Below are 18,555 nucleotides of genomic sequence, written 5' to 3' on the forward strand. Positions count from 1 at the left end.
AAGTGATATGTATATATTGGTATAATTATTATGTTGCATTTATTTTGAATTTATTTTGCAAATTAGTTTCTTTTAAAATATTTAATATTCACCACAATTATTCAATACAATTGATGTGGTTAAGTGTAAGAGAGGGCCACGAGTCGTAACTTTGCCACTACTAAAGACAAATAAATAAATATATAAATAAATAAATAAATAAATAAATAAATAAACTTCTCAGCGGCTCACAACTTGCGAGACAATGTTGACAACCATAGGAACCTAGGTGAGCATGGCAGTGCTTCCACTTACTTGTGCCAAGCTGCTCTCACCAATCTAACTTTGTCAACTCTCATTCTCTTCAAACGCCGACAGAAAGTTGCAAGGTCTAGAGAGCCTTCATCTTCACGCCTTTCACAGCTTCCCCCCTTCTTCCGAAGATATCTTTATTCTTTGAAGGGTCAGAAGCCTTCCACTTTCTCCTATGATTAATGTAAAAAGGTGGCAGATAATCTCATTTCCCTCTTAAAACAACCATCGCAAACAACATAAATATATTTTAAATTATTCTCTCAAACCGTTTGTTTCAAAAATATACTGAGTTGCAAAATATTGTAGAATTAAAGTTTGGAGATACCACTTGTTTAGTATATTACTTGACCCTGTTCATTGTCAAGTTTTGTACTGAAAAGTAGTCATTCAAGGCAAGCTTACATTCCAAATTAAAAGTAAAATTAAGACATCATAAAATCTTTACAAATTTTAATGACTTTGTGATGTCTAGTATTCTGGGGTGAAAAAGTCTTCATCAAAGCAATACATAAAACAGCACACAACCAAAAGTTAATAAACAATGTACTTATATATACCCTACTTAACAAATTAAGATCTGAACTGAAGGTGATGCAAAAGCTGAACTACCAGAAAGCTTTCTTCCCAACAAAATTTGTCACAAAAACTTACCTATATTCTTACTAATTTACATAATTAAGAGAAAGAAATATGGCTGAAGTGCAAGATTAAAGGCAAACAAAGAAGCCATCTAGAAGTTCTTACCTGCATCAGATTTTCCTCAGCACCATTAAATAATAGTATTATATTGTGCTTTAATGGAGTCACAGTCTGAGAAATTACTTTTAATATTTCTAACATTATTGCACAACTTGCTCCATCATCACTTCCACCTAAAATAAATATTAAGAATATATAACTCAAATATTCCCACCACCCAAAAAAGTAAAGCATATACACATACAGATGAAAACATGGACAGAAATTGTACAACAGAATTTCTCTGTAAAACATTCCAATACTGTAGAACACCACTATAGTACTCTCAATCTGGTAATTTTTTTTTTTTGCTTTACGTCGCACCGACACAGACGTCTTATGGCAACAATGGGATAGGAAAGGCCTAGGAATTGGAAGGAATCGGCCGTGGCCTTAATTAAGGTACAGCCCCAGCATTTGCCTCGTATGAAAATCGGAAACCATGGAAAACCATCTTCAGGGCTGCCGACAGTGGGGCTCGAACCCACTATCTCCCGATTACTGGATACTGGCCGCACTTAAGCGACTGCAGCTATCGACCTTGGTTCTGGTAAAATCAATAAACTACTTGATTCAAAGATGTCCAACTGAAAGCAGAAAAACAAAGAAAATGTTTTTGGAATAAAGAACCACAGAAAAGGAGAGAAAGGGGCAATTGAACAGTGTTTTAGACCTTACGGAATCACTGGTCAGATGGAAGGAATATTTTTAAAACCCTCTCCATGTAAAAGGAAATCTCTCTACTGAAGTTCCAGAAAGTGGAGTTTGTGAGGAGAACAATGAAGGCAGTGAAATTATGCTCAAAGAAGTGGAAATGACGGTAAATAAAGTACACTGTCATAAAATAGCAGGAATAGATTAAATCAGACCTGAAAAGGTGAATGCTTAGGAACAACTACGTGTAACAATATAAAAAAAAGCGAACATACAGTATATTGAAAATGCAGAGACAAAACAGCTTTATAAATTTAATGGTATTAGCATGGAATTTAAGGTCCCTTCTGATTGGATGAAAGCAGTAACTGCATCTATTTATACATAATGGAACAGGAAGGATTATAACAACTATAAGCTATTATATTTATAAGCATACCAGGCCAAGTACTCACAGGTATTTTGGAAAGGAGGGTGTAATTAATGGTTGAGAATAAGTTGGATGAAAAGCAGTGTGGTTTTAGACCACAGAGGGGCTCTCAGGACTAAAGTTTTGGTATGCAACAAGTAACTGAAAAAGTTACAAGAGCAAGAGACTTATGCTTATGCATCATAGATCAAGACTAGGCATATGCATCTCAAATCATTAGCCATACTGAGGGATTAGGCAAACAAGGTTAGTTTTGTTGAAAATCAGGCTGCAGCAAGAATTAATGGTAGAATGAGCTCTTGGTTCAAAGAAGTTAAAGGTCAGAAAGGAATTCAGTTGGGTGGAAATGTAGTAAGCAGTTTGACCTAGGAAAAAACTTGGTCTTAATGACTGATTGCACTGAATGCCTGCAATCTAATGCGTTAGAACTTGAAAGTTTATTTTCTGGGTTGAACCGTGTTGTTATCTGTACCTTACATACAGTTTGTCGACACCTTGACAAAGAATACTGCAATGCATTCGAAACGTCAGCAAACTGTACGTAATGTACAGATAACAACAACACGGTCCAACCCAGAAAATAATTGTACACACCGTGGAGGCTTCACCTCTAAATAAATTTAAATCCGTAAAATCATACGTTTTTGTTTCTTTAGCCAATAAAATGTTGTCTGCAGGAAAAATTTAGAAAATTATCTAACTTAAATTTTTTATCTGAAACATGATTCCATGGGTCTTTTAGTTTCCCTGGAAAATGGCTCAAAAAGTGGCCATATAAATGTCGCTAGCTGAGGTCGTTTGGGTAGCGTGCCAGAGTAGGACACAGGACCCAGGAAGTACTCTCGTATTACATATTGATCGGTATCAATTATATTTAAATATTTTGATTCAATTGTGATTTACAATATCACTTTAAATATGTGGACTGTGTAATATAGAAAAGAGAACTACTTTAAAGAATACGTGGACCTGGAGCGGACCGGCTTCGACTAGACAGCACTGCTCGATTAGCGTTGCGGACTGTGCTCAGAGGTAAGCGACTCTCGACCATCTACCAACACGCATGGCTAGTGCAGACCATGGAAGCCAGTGCGTAGGCTACTTGGAGCCACTGGCAGTGCCAATGCACTATGAGAGACTTTGTCTCTGGCATCAATTCTTCAAAATGAGTCTCAGTGCATTGGCAATGTCAGTGGCTCCAAGTAGCTTACGCAGTGGCCTCCACGGTATGCAATAGCCATGCGTCTTGGTAGGTGTGCTATTTACCAACTGATGAGCCCAATTTAGCACATTGGGGCGAAACATGGCAACCAGGAATGAGTTAGCTGGAAAATTTATAATGTCCAATAACGGACCAACTACAATGGTATTATAAATTTACTCATTCGGGACAAATATTTCAGTTCCTTATGGAAATCACATTTATATCATCTCAACCATCTGTCACTTCGCCGTAGCCATATCTAACAACAGTGGAGTTTTCCTCACGCGCCTAATTCAGTGACCGCAGGTTTAGTCAATTATACAAAGGAATTTTTGCTCTTTTATCAGCCGAATATTTCTTCATTCTGAGAAATGCTGCCTTCCTTTGTTCAACTGAAAACACCCTTCCATTACACCTTGTATTAATCTTGGTATGTATTCTGGTGTGTGTGTCCTTAAGTATCATAATTCTGTCTGTTTTGTTCTTAAGATTGTTATTTGGAGTTCATCCTTAATTTCTGTAATCTACTTAAGTCTTGCTATCCCACAATTGTTCAATTATTCTTCTGCTAATTCTGGTGTCTGGTGTTCTGATAAGATGTCCAAAGAATTATGTTGTTTTTTCTAATCGTGCTCAGTAACAGTTCATTTTCCTTATAAACTTATTTGATGCTATTCTCCACTGTCCATAACTTGAAATTGTTTGTTTATGCATGTTCTAATTATTATTCTTTTTGTCGTAAGTATTGACATTTCAGCTATATTAGTAGTTTTAAAAATAGTTTCACTAGCATATGTTATTTCAGGCTGTGTGATGGTTTTATAATGTCTTAATTTTGCTGCTATCAATAAGCTTTCTTTTGCCTTGCATTTGTAGTCATGGTAATATAATTTGCTTAAATTTATTTATTCTCTTATGCCAAGCTGGTTTCTCATTTAGGTTATTAGTTATAATTTTTCATATTTAAATTTATCAACAATTTTGATTTCTTGTCCATCAATTGTTATTTTATTTACCAGTGGGGATCAGTAAACATGACCTTGTTTTTCAAAGGATATTCTACGACCTGTTTCTTGCAGAGATCTAATTTGGTGTAAATTTCCTGAATATTGTTTTGTTTCCTGTAGTATACCATTATTAATATTAGAGTGATAATCTGTTCAGCACAACTTCTCCATGGTTTAAAGCCTTCCTGATATTCTCCTAACTCTTGTTAATCTTTAATTAATCCTTCGACATAATATATTGGAAAAAATCTTATCTGTACAGTCAAAATATATAATCTTCTATGACTATCCGGGTTACTCTTATCTCCTTTTTTCGTGAAGAGGGTGTATTAAGGCCTTTGTCCAGTGTTCCAGAAATTGTTCAGTAAACCAAATTTTCATTAAAGCCATGTGTAAGTAAATCTGAACCATGTTACTTGAATATTTCCACATCTCGACAAAAAGGTGTTTTTTCTCCGCATTCCTTATAGTTTGTAAGTTCTTTGAGTGTTTTTTTTTCTAATTCTTGAAATGCTGAAGGGTCTATGTTATTAAATTTGTTTTTTATTGGCGTTATTTTTATTCATTTGTAATAGTTCCTTAGGTTCTTAACAATTCAAAAGTGTATTGAATGCTTCTACCATAATCTCAGCATTTTCACTATTACTATGTGCCATTTTTCCATCTTCATCTTTCAACATTAATGTAGGAATGTCATTTCTGTAGCCGTCTCCAGAATTCATGTTATGATAAATTCTAGAGTTTATTATGTCCTTATAAATTCTCTCTTAGTTCATTCAATATTTTGTGAAAATTTCTTCCTGATATTTTTTAGGTTGATATCATTTTCTAGTGTTTTATGGGTTTGGAACTTCAACCATGACTGATATCTCTCCTTATGTATTTCATCACATTCTCTTGTCCACCAGGAATGTTTTTTACAAGAGTTCAATGGAGCTAAATGTTTAGCTTGATTTTTATGAACTGGGATCAGTTCTTTCAGATCATCTGTCAATTTTATTGTTTGCATGATTTCCTTATATTTGTCATTTTTTATTAATTGGTATGGTTGTAATCCCTCTTTACTTTATTAGTTTTTATGTTCTTCTTTAGTGGTGTGAAATTAAGTTTAATTTTGACAATGTAGTGATCACAACAAGTATATATTATTAATCTTAATACTTTTACATTATAAATTTCCTTATGGAAAAATATATCCATACGAACATGGTCTAGCTGCCATTCCCCTTTTCTCCAATCACGATGCTTCCAAGTGTTAAAGTTGTTTGGTTTCCTTTTGAAATATATTGATTTAGATATAAGGTTATGCTCTCTGCAAAGTTTGACAAGTCTTTGGCCATTCTAGTTTGTAAATTTATGTGGAGCCCATTTTCCAATTATCTCTCTATTTTTCTTTTCCCTTCCTAATTGGGCATTAAAGTCCCCTAATAAAATGTTCATTATTTTTATTTTATTTTGTTTATTATTTGTTCAAGGATATCCCAAAATCTATCCACTTCTTTCTTTGTTTGTGCAAGATTTTTTTTTTTTTTTTTTTTTTTTAATTAAGAGGGGCATGGGCATTTATTATAGTATAAATTTTGTTTGTAGTTTTGAAGGTCAGAGTTGCAATTCTTGGGAATATTGCTTGAATCTATTTTTTTTTTTTTAATTCACTATAAATCCTGTTCTAAATTGGGGGCAATAATTCATAACTGTCAGGTATCCCATTATAAATTCTGTAACCTTGTGATTCAAAAGGTTCTTCCACTGAGTTTCTCATTTCTTGAAGGCCCACTTTTTTTGTTTATCTAATTCACCTGTAAAATTCTTAAGTTATCCAATTTTAAGTAGAGTTAATATTGTGCGTTGCAATATATGGTACTTCATTTGTTGTTGATGTTTAATCCTGTACAGTAGTATACAAGTAATATCTTATTAGAATTTAGCATGCTTATTTTATTATTGTAAAATACTTGTGTAGTACCGGTATAGTAGAGGTACAAATTATTATAATTTTGTTAAATACCACCTATTTAATACAATAACAACGTAATAAAAAACTTACATATTAAGTTGTTAATATGGTACATGTTTCGCTCCTTTTTCATGAGCATCATCAGCCAATTATCATTTATTTAAGGTTATATAAGACCGTGAATCTATTCTATTGCATTAAATTATGTTTGTAAACCTGACTGACAAGTCATTTTACAAGTCATATAACAATAAAATTGTTTTTAAGTTAGAACAAATTTGTCTAAAATCTATCTAAGTTTAACATTTTATTAACGAAACTCATCTGGTGAACATCCTTTAAAATTATTTTTAAAACCTTTTGAGATCTGGCTAATCTACTGCAGCTATCAATGCACCGCCTACCTCCACTTCCCCTCCCAACTCCCTGCCAAAACGTAAACTCATCCACACTCATAACACAAGGAGTGCAAACAGAACAACAAGTAGTTCTGAAGAGGCTAGGAGTAACACTAGACAATTACGCAGCAGAAAGAAAAGTAAGTGACAATTCTTTCGATAAGAAGTTTATACAGAATTATAATCAAAACCGTAAACATTTATTTTTAATCTTTCAGATATACAGATATACCAACAAGCCCAATTTGGAACATACAAGAACCATTCAAATTCTACCTCACATTTGAAAGTTTTTATTCACCAACAAGTTTGTTCATAAACAATACTCTCGTACTGACAACATAAGATTAATGCCCATACCTTTTGTACAAATGTTACTCCAGCAACATCGAGAACAAGTGAAATGTCCATAACATAGGCAATTATCAAGTGTAGAAAATTGTTAATATAGTTCACGAAATTCCAACGACAATCATACAAGTCAAGCAACATTGAATCAATACCCTACAATTAGCCAAAGATATGATGAGTTCCCTTCGACCACTGAGATGTTAGCTTACGTCGAGAGTTTTAGAGTCCTTAGACCACCGAATGACAACGTTCCCTTCCAATTAATACGGTCACCTCAACACGCCCAACAGCAAAGAGCCATACCCATTACAAACTCTTACCACATCAAAGAAGATGGTCTAATGACGCCTACAAATACTTCAATATAACCTACGGCACCAACATTTCCAAGTACTATTATCTCAAAAGGAACCAGACCATATGAAAATTCTCCAATATTTATAAGCAAATAAATGAAAATCAATATTTTATAACTTCAAGAACCAACGACCATTACCATTCCTCAACTTTCCATAAGTTTTTAACAATACGCCATCTGACAACTAAATGGAATGTTTTTTTTTATTTTTATCCCTATTGTAATATATTTTAATCTGTCATAATCGTCAAATAATTATCATGTTTTTAGACTCCAATATTATCACAAATATTGTCAAATAACAGCATACTACATTTTATATTGTAATAGTATTTAACAATCTCCAATACATTTTAAACGACAGTTTTTAACAGAATTCATAAATTATTTCCAATCAGGTACCTGATCTATCCTAAGGTGAAAAATAGGGCTGATGATGCCTACTATTGATAGGCGAAACATGTACCATATAATATATTAATTTCATGTTAACAACTTTGATAAGGACAATGTCCTAATTTTTAAAATTGTATTGTATTGTATTGTATTGAATAGGTGGATGAATAATAAAACATTCAGGTGTTATTTAATATAAGTAGTATGTTCCGAGATGTCAGCGGAGAGATGGCGTGGAATGACATTAGTAGACGAATAAGTTTGAGTGGCGTCTTTAAAAGTAGGAAAGATCACAATATGAAGACAAAGTTGGAATTCAATAGGACAAACTGGGGCAAATATTCATTTATAGGAAGGGGAGTCAGGGATTGGAATAACTTACCAAGGGAGATGTTCAATAAATTTCCAACTTCTTTGATATCATTTAAGAAAAGGCTAGGAAAACAACAGATAGGGAATCTGCCACCTGGGTGACTGCCCTAAATGCAGATCAGTATTGATTGATTGATTGATTGATTGATCCTCTTAAGTTCAGTTGGATGCAAATGCTCCAATTCATTGCTATCTCAGTTGGCTACTGAATCCGAAATAGCCTTCTCCTGAAGTGTGATTGGACAGGACGGTGGAATTATTTTATTAAAAAACCGCTCCGTATTGACAATCGAAGGTAATGAACCTTAAATTGAGCAAGCTCCAAATTACAACTGTGGTTGTTAACCACAGAAGTGGTTGTGTGTTTGGTCTGCAAGAGCAATTTTATTTCACTTAATTCCACTGGCAAGCCAATGAGGAACCCCCTATCCAGCACTTGGGATGCACCACGTCGGAGTATCACCTTCCCACCTTCTAAGACAGCCAATAATAAAGAAGTAACAGAGAAGGAATCAGACATTACAATGAGAGAGGTGGAATGGGCAGGTAAAAAGATGAAGATGGGAAAAGCTATGGGAATATATTAGGTAGCCATAGAAATGATCAAGGATGCAAGATCAGCAGGACTCCAGTGAACTATCAGAATACTCAAGTGTATGGAGAAAGAAAAAAGTGCACAAAGATTGGAAAAATGGAATTATAATACCAATATTCAAGAAAGGAGACAAGATGTGCAGGAACTACTGACAAATCACCATCATCTCCCATGTTGCCAAGATAATGGAAAGGATACTGGAAAGAATTTGAGAAAATGTGGAAGGTCAGTTACAGGAGGAACAATTTGGTTTCAGTGGAAGGTCAACAGTGGAACCAATTTTCATTCTGGGACAGATTATGAAAAGAAGCTGGGAATATGGGAAGGATATAGTAACGACTTAGAAAAGGTGTACGACAGCATCCCAGAACAAAAGTTTGGGAAAGCCTGGCATTATTTTTATTGTTATTAGTTCCTTGCCAATGCAATATATAATAACTGTTGCAGCTGTGAGAAGACAGCAGTGGGTAGAACAGAATGGTTTGGAATTGATAATGGACTAAAAGAAGGGAGTGTGTAGTCAACTTTACTGTTCATAATGGAGATGGATGACATCATAAAGGCAGCAAAGGAAAATTGTAGAGGGGAAAGAAAGAATGTAATGATGTTTGTGGATGATGATGTGATCTGGAGAGAAGATGGAGATACAACAACATTTGAATGTATAAAACAGAAGGTTTGAACAATGGGGAATGAGGATCAATGTGGAGAAAAGCGAAGCAATGGTGATGAGTCGAGGAAGTAAAGAAAGAAAAGGAGCTATCAATATTGGAGACAATGAACTGGAAATAGTGCAACAATTCAAATACTTGGAAAGTGAACTGACAGAAAATGGAAGACTCGATATGGAAATGAGGAGGAGGATACAACTGAGTAGTGCCTTTTACTGCTAAGTACACAGATTAATATGAAATGAAGTACCTACTTACCTATAAGGAGATATGAAGCAGAAACCTGGACAATGACTCAGAGATGGGAGTAGGTAGCAGAAATAAAATTTCTGAGGAGTATGGTACAGAAGACAGAGGGATACAGTGAGAAATGGAGACATACAAAAAGAGCTAAATGTGCAAAAACTGAATGACAAACTGGAACAAAAAAGATTGAAGTGGTTTGGACATGTCAAGCAGATGAAAGAATATCTAGACAAGCACTGGAAAGACAGATGACAGGGAAGAGAGGACAATGGATGGATTCTGAAGAACAGCAAAGGACAATGAAACCTGGACTGGAGTATCGTGTTGGATGAGGAATGGTGGAGAGACAGGACGATATGGAGAGGAACAGTATTTGTCCCCACCCAGAGTCAGTTGGAAAAAGGGGGGAAATAATACAGATTATTATTATTATTATTATTATTATTATTAATAATGGTTTGACATGAAAACCTGTTACTGAAAATCATAACATAGATGAAGGGGCTTTTGTTAAATATTATCTTTCTTTGCTTAAATCTAAAGACTGTAAAAATAACAGCAATTGTCCTCTTAACCAATAACTTTTCTCTATTTGTTGTTTTCTAGTCCTTGTTTATTCCATCTTCAAATATAGACTTGTAACTTCTTATGACTAAAGAAAAAAAAAAAAAAAGGAAAAAAGGAAGCTTATTTAATAAAACCTTTCACAAGTTAATGAAGCAACTTACCAGGACTATCTGAAACCGTATCAAAGTGGCAATTGATAAGCAGACTATGGCCTGTATCACTATGAGGGCCTATTTTAACTACAACATTTTGAACATTTCTATAGACGTTAGTCATTCCATCCAGGAAGGTCAACGGAAATGCTCCACTGGGTTTTTGAATATCCATAATTATTCTGTGAACCTTTTGTGCATTCTGCATAATTTCACTTATTTCCTTAACAAAGAATTTTACAGCAAGAACTTCATTTTCATAGCTTCCAGTTGGACGGGGTCCAAGACCAGTTAATTTTATTAAATTATACATTGCTCTTTCAGCAATAAATTGTCCAGGATGGTTATGTGCATCTTTCAGTAATAGAGGTGTAGGCAGCTTTTTCTCGAGCACGATGATAGTCACAGATAAAGCCACGAGAAAACAAAGCAATGTTAATAAATGAGATGTTGGTGTAGGGAGCAGATATTTGCGGTCTCTTTGAGATACTCCATGGAATTCTGGAAGATAGCTGATATTGCTACCCTTACTTCGGTGTCGAATTCCTCTTCCATTCTAAAACAGAGAAGACACACATTAGGGAATGCATCAAATAGACAATAGAAATACGTATACATAATACTCTTCCTTTCATCAGCTTATCACAGTTATTTCTGGGGTCACAGGAAACACCAAGGCTCATTTTAGTTTTGGCTGGGGGTTTAAAGCCAGATGCCCTTCCTGACACCACGTGAATTTTGGGATGAGAATCTCAAATTACACCTTCCAAACTGAATCTTTTAAAATTCTTTACACTATTTACACTGTTTACAATTGTGTTACAGTCATCTGAGTCTGTTTATGAAACTGCTATTAATTAATTAATTTCATTACTTTTGAACACAGAATTAAGAATAGTATATTGTGGCAGAGGACGATTGCTGTTAGTGATTTTGTTATTATTTTTTTCCATTCTGGATTTTGTTTTAAAATAGAAATACAGACACAGTTTAATATGAATGATTCAGGTCAGGGGTTTCCACCTTTCTTTAACTCAAGGGACAGATTAATAATTCAAATATTTTTGCTGTGTCTTCTAGCTTTAAAAGATTACCACACTGTTAACTAATGAAATAAGTTTAGTTTACCATCAAGATGATCAACCTGAACTATAATCTGTAATGTACATACTTGCATACAAGCCTATTCAGAGAATTGCTGAACAATTACATATTATAGTTTTCTATTAATTTTTAGAACTCTTGCAACTTTTTACTAACTTTTAATAACATGTTCACACAACAACAACAACAACAACAAGAAGAAGAAGAAGAAGAAGAAGAAGAAGAAGAAGAAGAAGAAGAAGAAGAAGAAGAAGAAGAAGAAGAAGAAGAAGAAGAAGCTTCAATAACAGCAAATAGCCCCCTGCCATAATCTGCAATTCTGAATTCTGTGTTCAAAAGTAACAAAATTAACTACAATTTCATCAACAGACTTGGATCACTGTAACTCAATAAACAGGGTCAATAGTGTAAAGAATTTTATAAGGTTCAGTTTGGAAGGTATGAGTTGCATTTATAAATATTTATATTAACAAGATGTATTTCTGCTTGGGAAAGGACAATCCAGAGTTTGACCATCAGAATGCCTTAAGAATGCCAGTTACATGTAAGCAAGCCACTTCTAAAAATAAAAAAATTATTGCATAACAACCTGGAAAATAACATTTTTCCAAATACGACCGTATTTATCACTTGTTAATGTGTTAAAGAGTACGTGCTGAAATAGGAGGCCAAATGTTGAACAGTTTTTGTAAAATAAGAATAGAATAACCTAGTAGAGTTGGAGCAGTGTTAATTGGTGGTGGTGGTTGTTATCACTCTCGAGTTGTTGCTCTTATATAACCACTGTTTTTAGTTGTCAGTGCTACAGACTTCACTGTATGGTGCAGCAACGTGAATTGATGTGTGTTGACTGTGTGAGTGGCAGTCTTTCTCTGGAGTTGAGCCATGGAACAGTCTTCATGTGTTGTGGTGGTCAGCAGCACTGTGTTCAAACCTGTCTGCATGCAGCTGTTGTGTGTAAAATGACCACGCGTGCAGAGCGAATGTGAAGCCTGTCAATAAGGATTATAGTCCGTACCAGGTAAAGACTACCCAGCTGGAGTTTTGCTGTGACAGACTTTTAAATAGAGAGCATTAGTGGAGTGTGGGCATTCATGGTTGAATATAATTGAGTGTTTATATATACGTAAGTACTAATCATCCTGAATTAAATTAGATTGATAAAACAGATACGGTAGTGCTTTATTTGTGACAAAAGTGGTGTCCATTTTTTCTGTTACTTGTTTAATTACATGTAACTATTCTCATGTTTAGATTCGTATTTAAATTTGCTATAATTTGCATTCAAATTTTTATATTTTATTTTTCTATTCAATACTGTATTGAATGGGTGGAACAGAAAAGTAAAATACAAAAATGTGTATGCAAATTACTTATTCAATGCCGCACTAATATATCAAAGGTTTTCAGCGATGGGAAAGGGCTAGGACTGGGAAGGTAGCAGCTGTGGCCTTAAGGTACAGTCCCAGCATTCGCCTGGTGTAAAAATGGGAAACCACAGAAAACCATCTTCAGGGCAGCCGACGGTGGGATTCAAACCCACTATCTCCCGAATGCAAGCTCATAGCTGTGTGATCCTAATCCCATGGCCAACTCACTCAGTAAAAGTGGTGTCTGAAGACTGAACAGAGCCCATGTGTAACACACGATTGTAATCAGTGTGAATGAGCGGACTAGATAATGCAGGTTTTGACCGTCTTCAGGAGCATTCCAGAATATCTGTTTAGTGAGTACACACACATTCTAAATTTTTAAGTTTCCTCTTGTGGAAATTTCTGCATGCCAGATAAGACCAGAGACCACAGGAAAATGGAGGCTCAGTTAGATGCGCTCTTCGATATGACAAGGAAGATCGAAGAAAGCCAGAAGATGATGGAAGAAGGCCAGGAAAAGACAGAGGAAGGCCAGAAGAGGATGATAAAGAAGATGAAGGCCAAAGAAGACTGATGAAAACCAGAAGATGATGATAAAGGAGATGGAACAAAGCCAGAAGAAGACTGAGGATGGCCAGAATAAGATGGGAGATGAATACGGAGGATAAAGTGGAAAACGAACAGAGAAAGGTCAAGGAGGGTCTATGCAAGAAAAAAAATGCTCTGCATGCCAACGCACTGTTCCAAAGACCTTGCATAGAAGACTGCAAGTTTTCTTCCAGGAGGGAGAGTGAGCACGAAGTTACCTGCCAAAGAACCACCGAGGAATTTAACCCGGGAGAGTAAATGCGAGGTGCTGCCAGACCCCCATGGTGAAATCTGAAACTACTGCGTCCGTGTTGGTTGGCTAAACTGCTAATACTTGATCTACATTCATTCAGGTGTTCTCTTAACAAGTTCCTGCATGCATTTCCATAAAGAGTTTTGTGCCTTGGAAAAAGAAAACAGCCAGTTAATGCGACTGGGGTGCCTGTGGAACCCCATGGCACCGTTTGTGGAATTTCAATTTACATAACACTAGGCCATACTGGTTAAAGTGATAATATATGTGCACGAACCACATGAAAAATGTTTGCAAAACTTCCACTGATGCTGGAGAATACATAACAAGTGAATCTGAATGAATCTTACAATGAAACAGAATTGTAATAAAAACTCCAATGACGGCAAGCGGTGAGCCTTCGGTACAGCGAGGGTATTGATGTTGTATCTGTTTCTTGACGTGACAATGAAGTTACTTTACAAAATATTGCAGTTTCATTTTCTGTTAAAACCTTGCTTACTGTTTATTTATTAAAATTTGGTTTTGCTTTCATTCCAGTACCGCAAAAGACAAGAAACTGATGGGGGTCCGGCGACACCCCACGTTACTACTGGCATTACGAAAAGTTACGTTACCTCTCTCGGGTTAAGGGAAGCTGGAGCCGAGACACCTAGTTCGGAGAGCAGTGGGACGGGAATAGTCACTTTCCCCTGTTCCCCTTGGCTTACTGGTCCGCAGTGCGCAAAGTCACAAGATGCGCCCCAGCAAGGACGCTGTTTGGAAAAGAGCTTCACCTTATGGTGGATTTACGTTCGGCCAACCCGAGGACCATCCTGCCCCGGCCGATCAGTACTGCCTGGATCTGACAAGGAGACTTTAGGATATACATGCCGCTGTCCAGAAGAGTTTGAAGTTAGGAAGCAATCAAAAGGAAGTACTGTACAACCAACGAGCGGATACTACCGGAAATCACAGGATCGACACAGGGTGGCTGTATAACCCCTTAAAGAAGAGAGGCTTGTCTCTAAAGCTTCAGAAGGCTTGAAAAGGCCCTTACTGCATTCTGAGGAGTATAAATTATGTAACCTACCAGATACAATGGAGGCCAAGATGTAAGATGGTGATACATCTGGACCGATTGGTGCCAGACTGAGGAAGAGCTTAAGAGATAACTGATCAGGATGATCGGCTCTCCAAGGGGTGATAAAGATGTTGATTCCCATGGGGAACCTGAAATATTTGTTCCGAATGAGTAAATTTATAATACCAATATAGTGATTCGTTATTGGACATGAGTTAGCTGGAAAATTTTAAATCTCCAAGGGGAGCAATGTTACATGCCAGCCCTGTCGTAGTCTTTTTCAGTATTTACTGGAAGAGATTACTCCTCAGGCTGGAGACTTCCCAGCCAGTCTGAGGACATGCCACAGCCTCTCCTAGTATGTGCCTTGGTCTGGTTTCCCTGTGCCCCTTCTCGAACATGAAATGAGAATGTTCTATCTCCGGTCGAGTCCCAAAGAATCTGGTATTCCATCATCAGGACATATAAGAACGCAGGGTGTTGAGTAATGGGACTGGGACGGCAGTAGTGCTGGCTGTCGTCAGTGTCCCACCAGAGTACTGGGTGTATACTGCCGTGAAGTCGGCGTTTGGAACAGTTGGTGCGAGTTGAGTTGTAGCAGTGTCAACGTCATCATTGTGTAAAGTATTATGGTGGCCGTCAGAAATGTTAAGCTGTTGCTGTTACGTGACCACTGTTTTCAGTTGTCAGTGTTTGGTAGTTCACTGTGCAGTGCAGCCATGTGAATTGACGTGTTGACTGTGCGAGTGGTGGGCTTTATCTGAAGTCTAGCAAAAGAACAATCATCCGTGTTTTGTGGTGGTCAGTGGTGCTGTATTCAAACCTGTCTGCATGCAGTTGTTGTGTGGGAAGTGACGGAGTGTGCTGCGTGAAAGTGAAGCCTGTCAATAAGGAGTCCTGCTGCAAGAGACTTGTAAATAGACAATTACTGGAGTATGGTCATTCATGGTTGAATATAATATACAGTGGTTGATCATATTATTAGGGCCACTAGGTAAAAATGGAAGAATTTATGTTTGGAACATTACCTTCGTGTAAGTGTTTACTTATTGCTTATTTTTATGGTTGGATATTCTTAATTACACATTTCTATAGTTAAATTCAACAATCAGCCCTACATTAAGAAGCCTAATAATGAAAACTCTGGTCAAGAATTGAGAAAGGCGCCAATTATGTTACAGTTCCTTGCTGACTGTTGTTGGAGTAACACACGTGATTTATTGTAGATTTGTTTCCTTGCATTTCTTGTGCGAATTTTGCTCTCTATGTGATATAGTGAGGTGACAAGAGTAGAATACAGTTGGTTATATTTAAGTATATACTTGAAAATACTGGTATTTAGAAAACAAACATGGGGAAAGCTGAAGACCTTTCTCCCAGTAAAATTTCGGAAATTAAAACAATTTTAAAGAATACTGATTATTCTCATAGAAAAATAGCGTCTATCACTTCTGTTTGAAAGTCAACAGTGGATAGAATTAAGAAAAAACTTGACCAAGGCACGAATTTGGCACCTAAAGGGGTGAGTAAATGTGGCCGCAAAAGAATCACTTCTCTACGAGCAGAGCGCCAGTTAAGAAACATTGTCATTAAACACAGAAAAGCTTCAATGTAAGTCATTTCAACAAAGATTCGACAAGCGGGGATCAACGTATCATCAATGACAGCTCGGAGGAGGATCGAAGAGCTTGTCATCGTCCAGCAAAGAAACCATTACTGACACCGACCATGATGAAGAAGCGACTATTATGGGCAAAACAACATCAAAATTGGACTTCTAATAAATGGAAAAGGGTAAGCTGTTTACAAAAATTATAATTTGTTTACTTCCTCCCTGTTATGCTCAACCGCACTTGGTGTAAACAGGTTTTTATACAGAACTACATTTTTTTCAGGTTTTCTTTTCGGATGAGTCATCAGTACACATCCTTGTTGACAGATCTGTATTTGTGTGGAGGCGCAAGAGTGAGAAATACAATTGTGACTGCAATGTCCAGACCGTTAAGCACCCGTTAAGTGTCATGGTGTGGTCCATCATCAGTTGTAATGGAACCGGCCGCCTGTATATTGTCGAAGGAACCATGAACCAACGCCAGTTCTAGAGAAACGGCTACTTCCACAAGTTCGGGAATAGTTCCCAGATGGCAAATTTGTGTTTATACATGACTCTGCACCTTTGACAAGGATAAAACTGTGACAAAGTTTCTTCTGGACAATAAAGTGAAGGTTTTGGAGTGGCCTGGCAATTCTCCTGACCTCAACCCGACCGAGAACCTTTGGGGGCTAATGAAGAGGAAAATTTGTGCTCAGAATGTCACGAATAAGATCCACCTGATATAAAGACTAATCGATGTGTAGCATCACAAAGATGAAATTAAAAATAGCTGCCTCAGATGCATTTGTAGTATGCCAGATAGAGTCCAAGCGGTAATTGCTGCGAAGGGAGGGGTTACAACATATTAGATTTTCCTAGTTTCCTTAGTTTTCTTGATTTTTATTAATATTTCAAATGTAAAATTGTGTAATATGTTTGTCAAAAGTCAATTTTAGATTCATTAAATGTATTTCGGTGAAGTTTAATTGTGTATGTCTTACCAAGTTTGAAAATGACAACTTTCGCCTAGTGGCCCTAATAATATGATCAACCACTGTATATATCCCACCATCTTTGGAATGTATGTGTACCAACTGGATCATAAGGAATTAAATTAGATCGATAAAACATACAGGGTTTTATTTGGAACAGTATTAATACTGTTGGATTTCAGTGGTTGATTAGACACAATTGACTTATCACAACTAATTAAGACAATGGAATCTTAATAGTTTGACTCTTTAAAGCTCAAGTTTTTTTAGATCTTATATGAATGATCATTGGCAAACACTAATAACTCATGACAACAGTTCAGAATGATGACCTAGGAAAGGAGGCATTCCACAGAGTAGAGAATTAGGACCTCTACTTCTTCCATTGTACTGACATGTCAACTACACTAAAATCATGTTATCACTCAACAGCAGAACTCCGGGAACAGACGCCTCATACAGATATTGTAGTGAGAAGAAAAAAGGGATACGACAACATGGGTCCAGAAATGCATAATTACAGCGTTATACGAGTGTGTATTTATGGAATGCACAGAGACACTTTGTTGGCTTTAGTAACACACCAGACACAGGTTACAATTATTATTGTTATTATTATTTACGGTTTTCGGAGATGCCAAACACTTTCATTGACTCCACCTTGTGATTTCTCTTCACCATTAATCTATCTATAACAACTCTTTTATTCTGAATGGTTCCAGACTTTGGTATTCCTTGCCAGTCAGTGTGTTTCTTCTTCTTCTTCTTCTTCTTTTATGACCACATAGGATCACTTTAGTCAGTCCGTCGTTCAGGTCTCTTTGAAGGGATTGTTCGGGCTTTGCGGTCCTCCCAGTACTTCTTCAGACGCTCCGATCTTCGTGCCCTTTCCTCAGTTGAAAATGCGCGTGTTGTTGGTTTGTTTTGTGTAAGGGTAAAGCGGAGGTTTGTATTCTTGAGTTTTGTATTCAATTTTATCTTATTTTTGGTGTCTTCTGTTGTAAGGCCTATTTCCTTCAGATCCTCTCTTACTTCTCTGATCCATTTACATCCTGTTGTGGTATTTTTTGAGACGAGTGTTTACATATACTATTTAAATTCTTCTATGCAAGTAAGAGTGAGCGTGAGTGTATGAAAAAACAGTTAACATATATGTAGGCAATAGTTGTAAAATGAGATTCTTTGCTACGGTTAAGTG

General features: G+C 36.4%; 1 protein-coding gene across 1 annotated transcript in view; it reads right to left on the reverse strand.

The window, feature by feature from the left end:
- Nucleotides 1–18,555, reverse strand: part of LOC136874676 (endoplasmic reticulum metallopeptidase 1) — a 248,912-nt gene that overhangs the window by 202,886 nt on the left and 27,471 nt on the right. Inside the window, exons 2-3 of the mRNA XM_067148313.2 lie at nt 10,400–10,946; nt 1,039–1,166 (exon numbers count right to left, since the gene is read on the reverse strand). Coding sequence (XP_067004414.2) covers nt 1,039–1,166; nt 10,400–10,946 — 675 coding nt within the window. The remainder of the gene's footprint in view (nt 1–1,038; nt 1,167–10,399; nt 10,947–18,555) is intronic.

Source organism: Anabrus simplex, chromosome 5, assembly GCF_040414725.1.
Source record: "Anabrus simplex isolate iqAnaSimp1 chromosome 5, ASM4041472v1, whole genome shotgun sequence".
NCBI classification, from domain to species: Eukaryota; Metazoa; Arthropoda; class Insecta; order Orthoptera; family Tettigoniidae; genus Anabrus; species Anabrus simplex.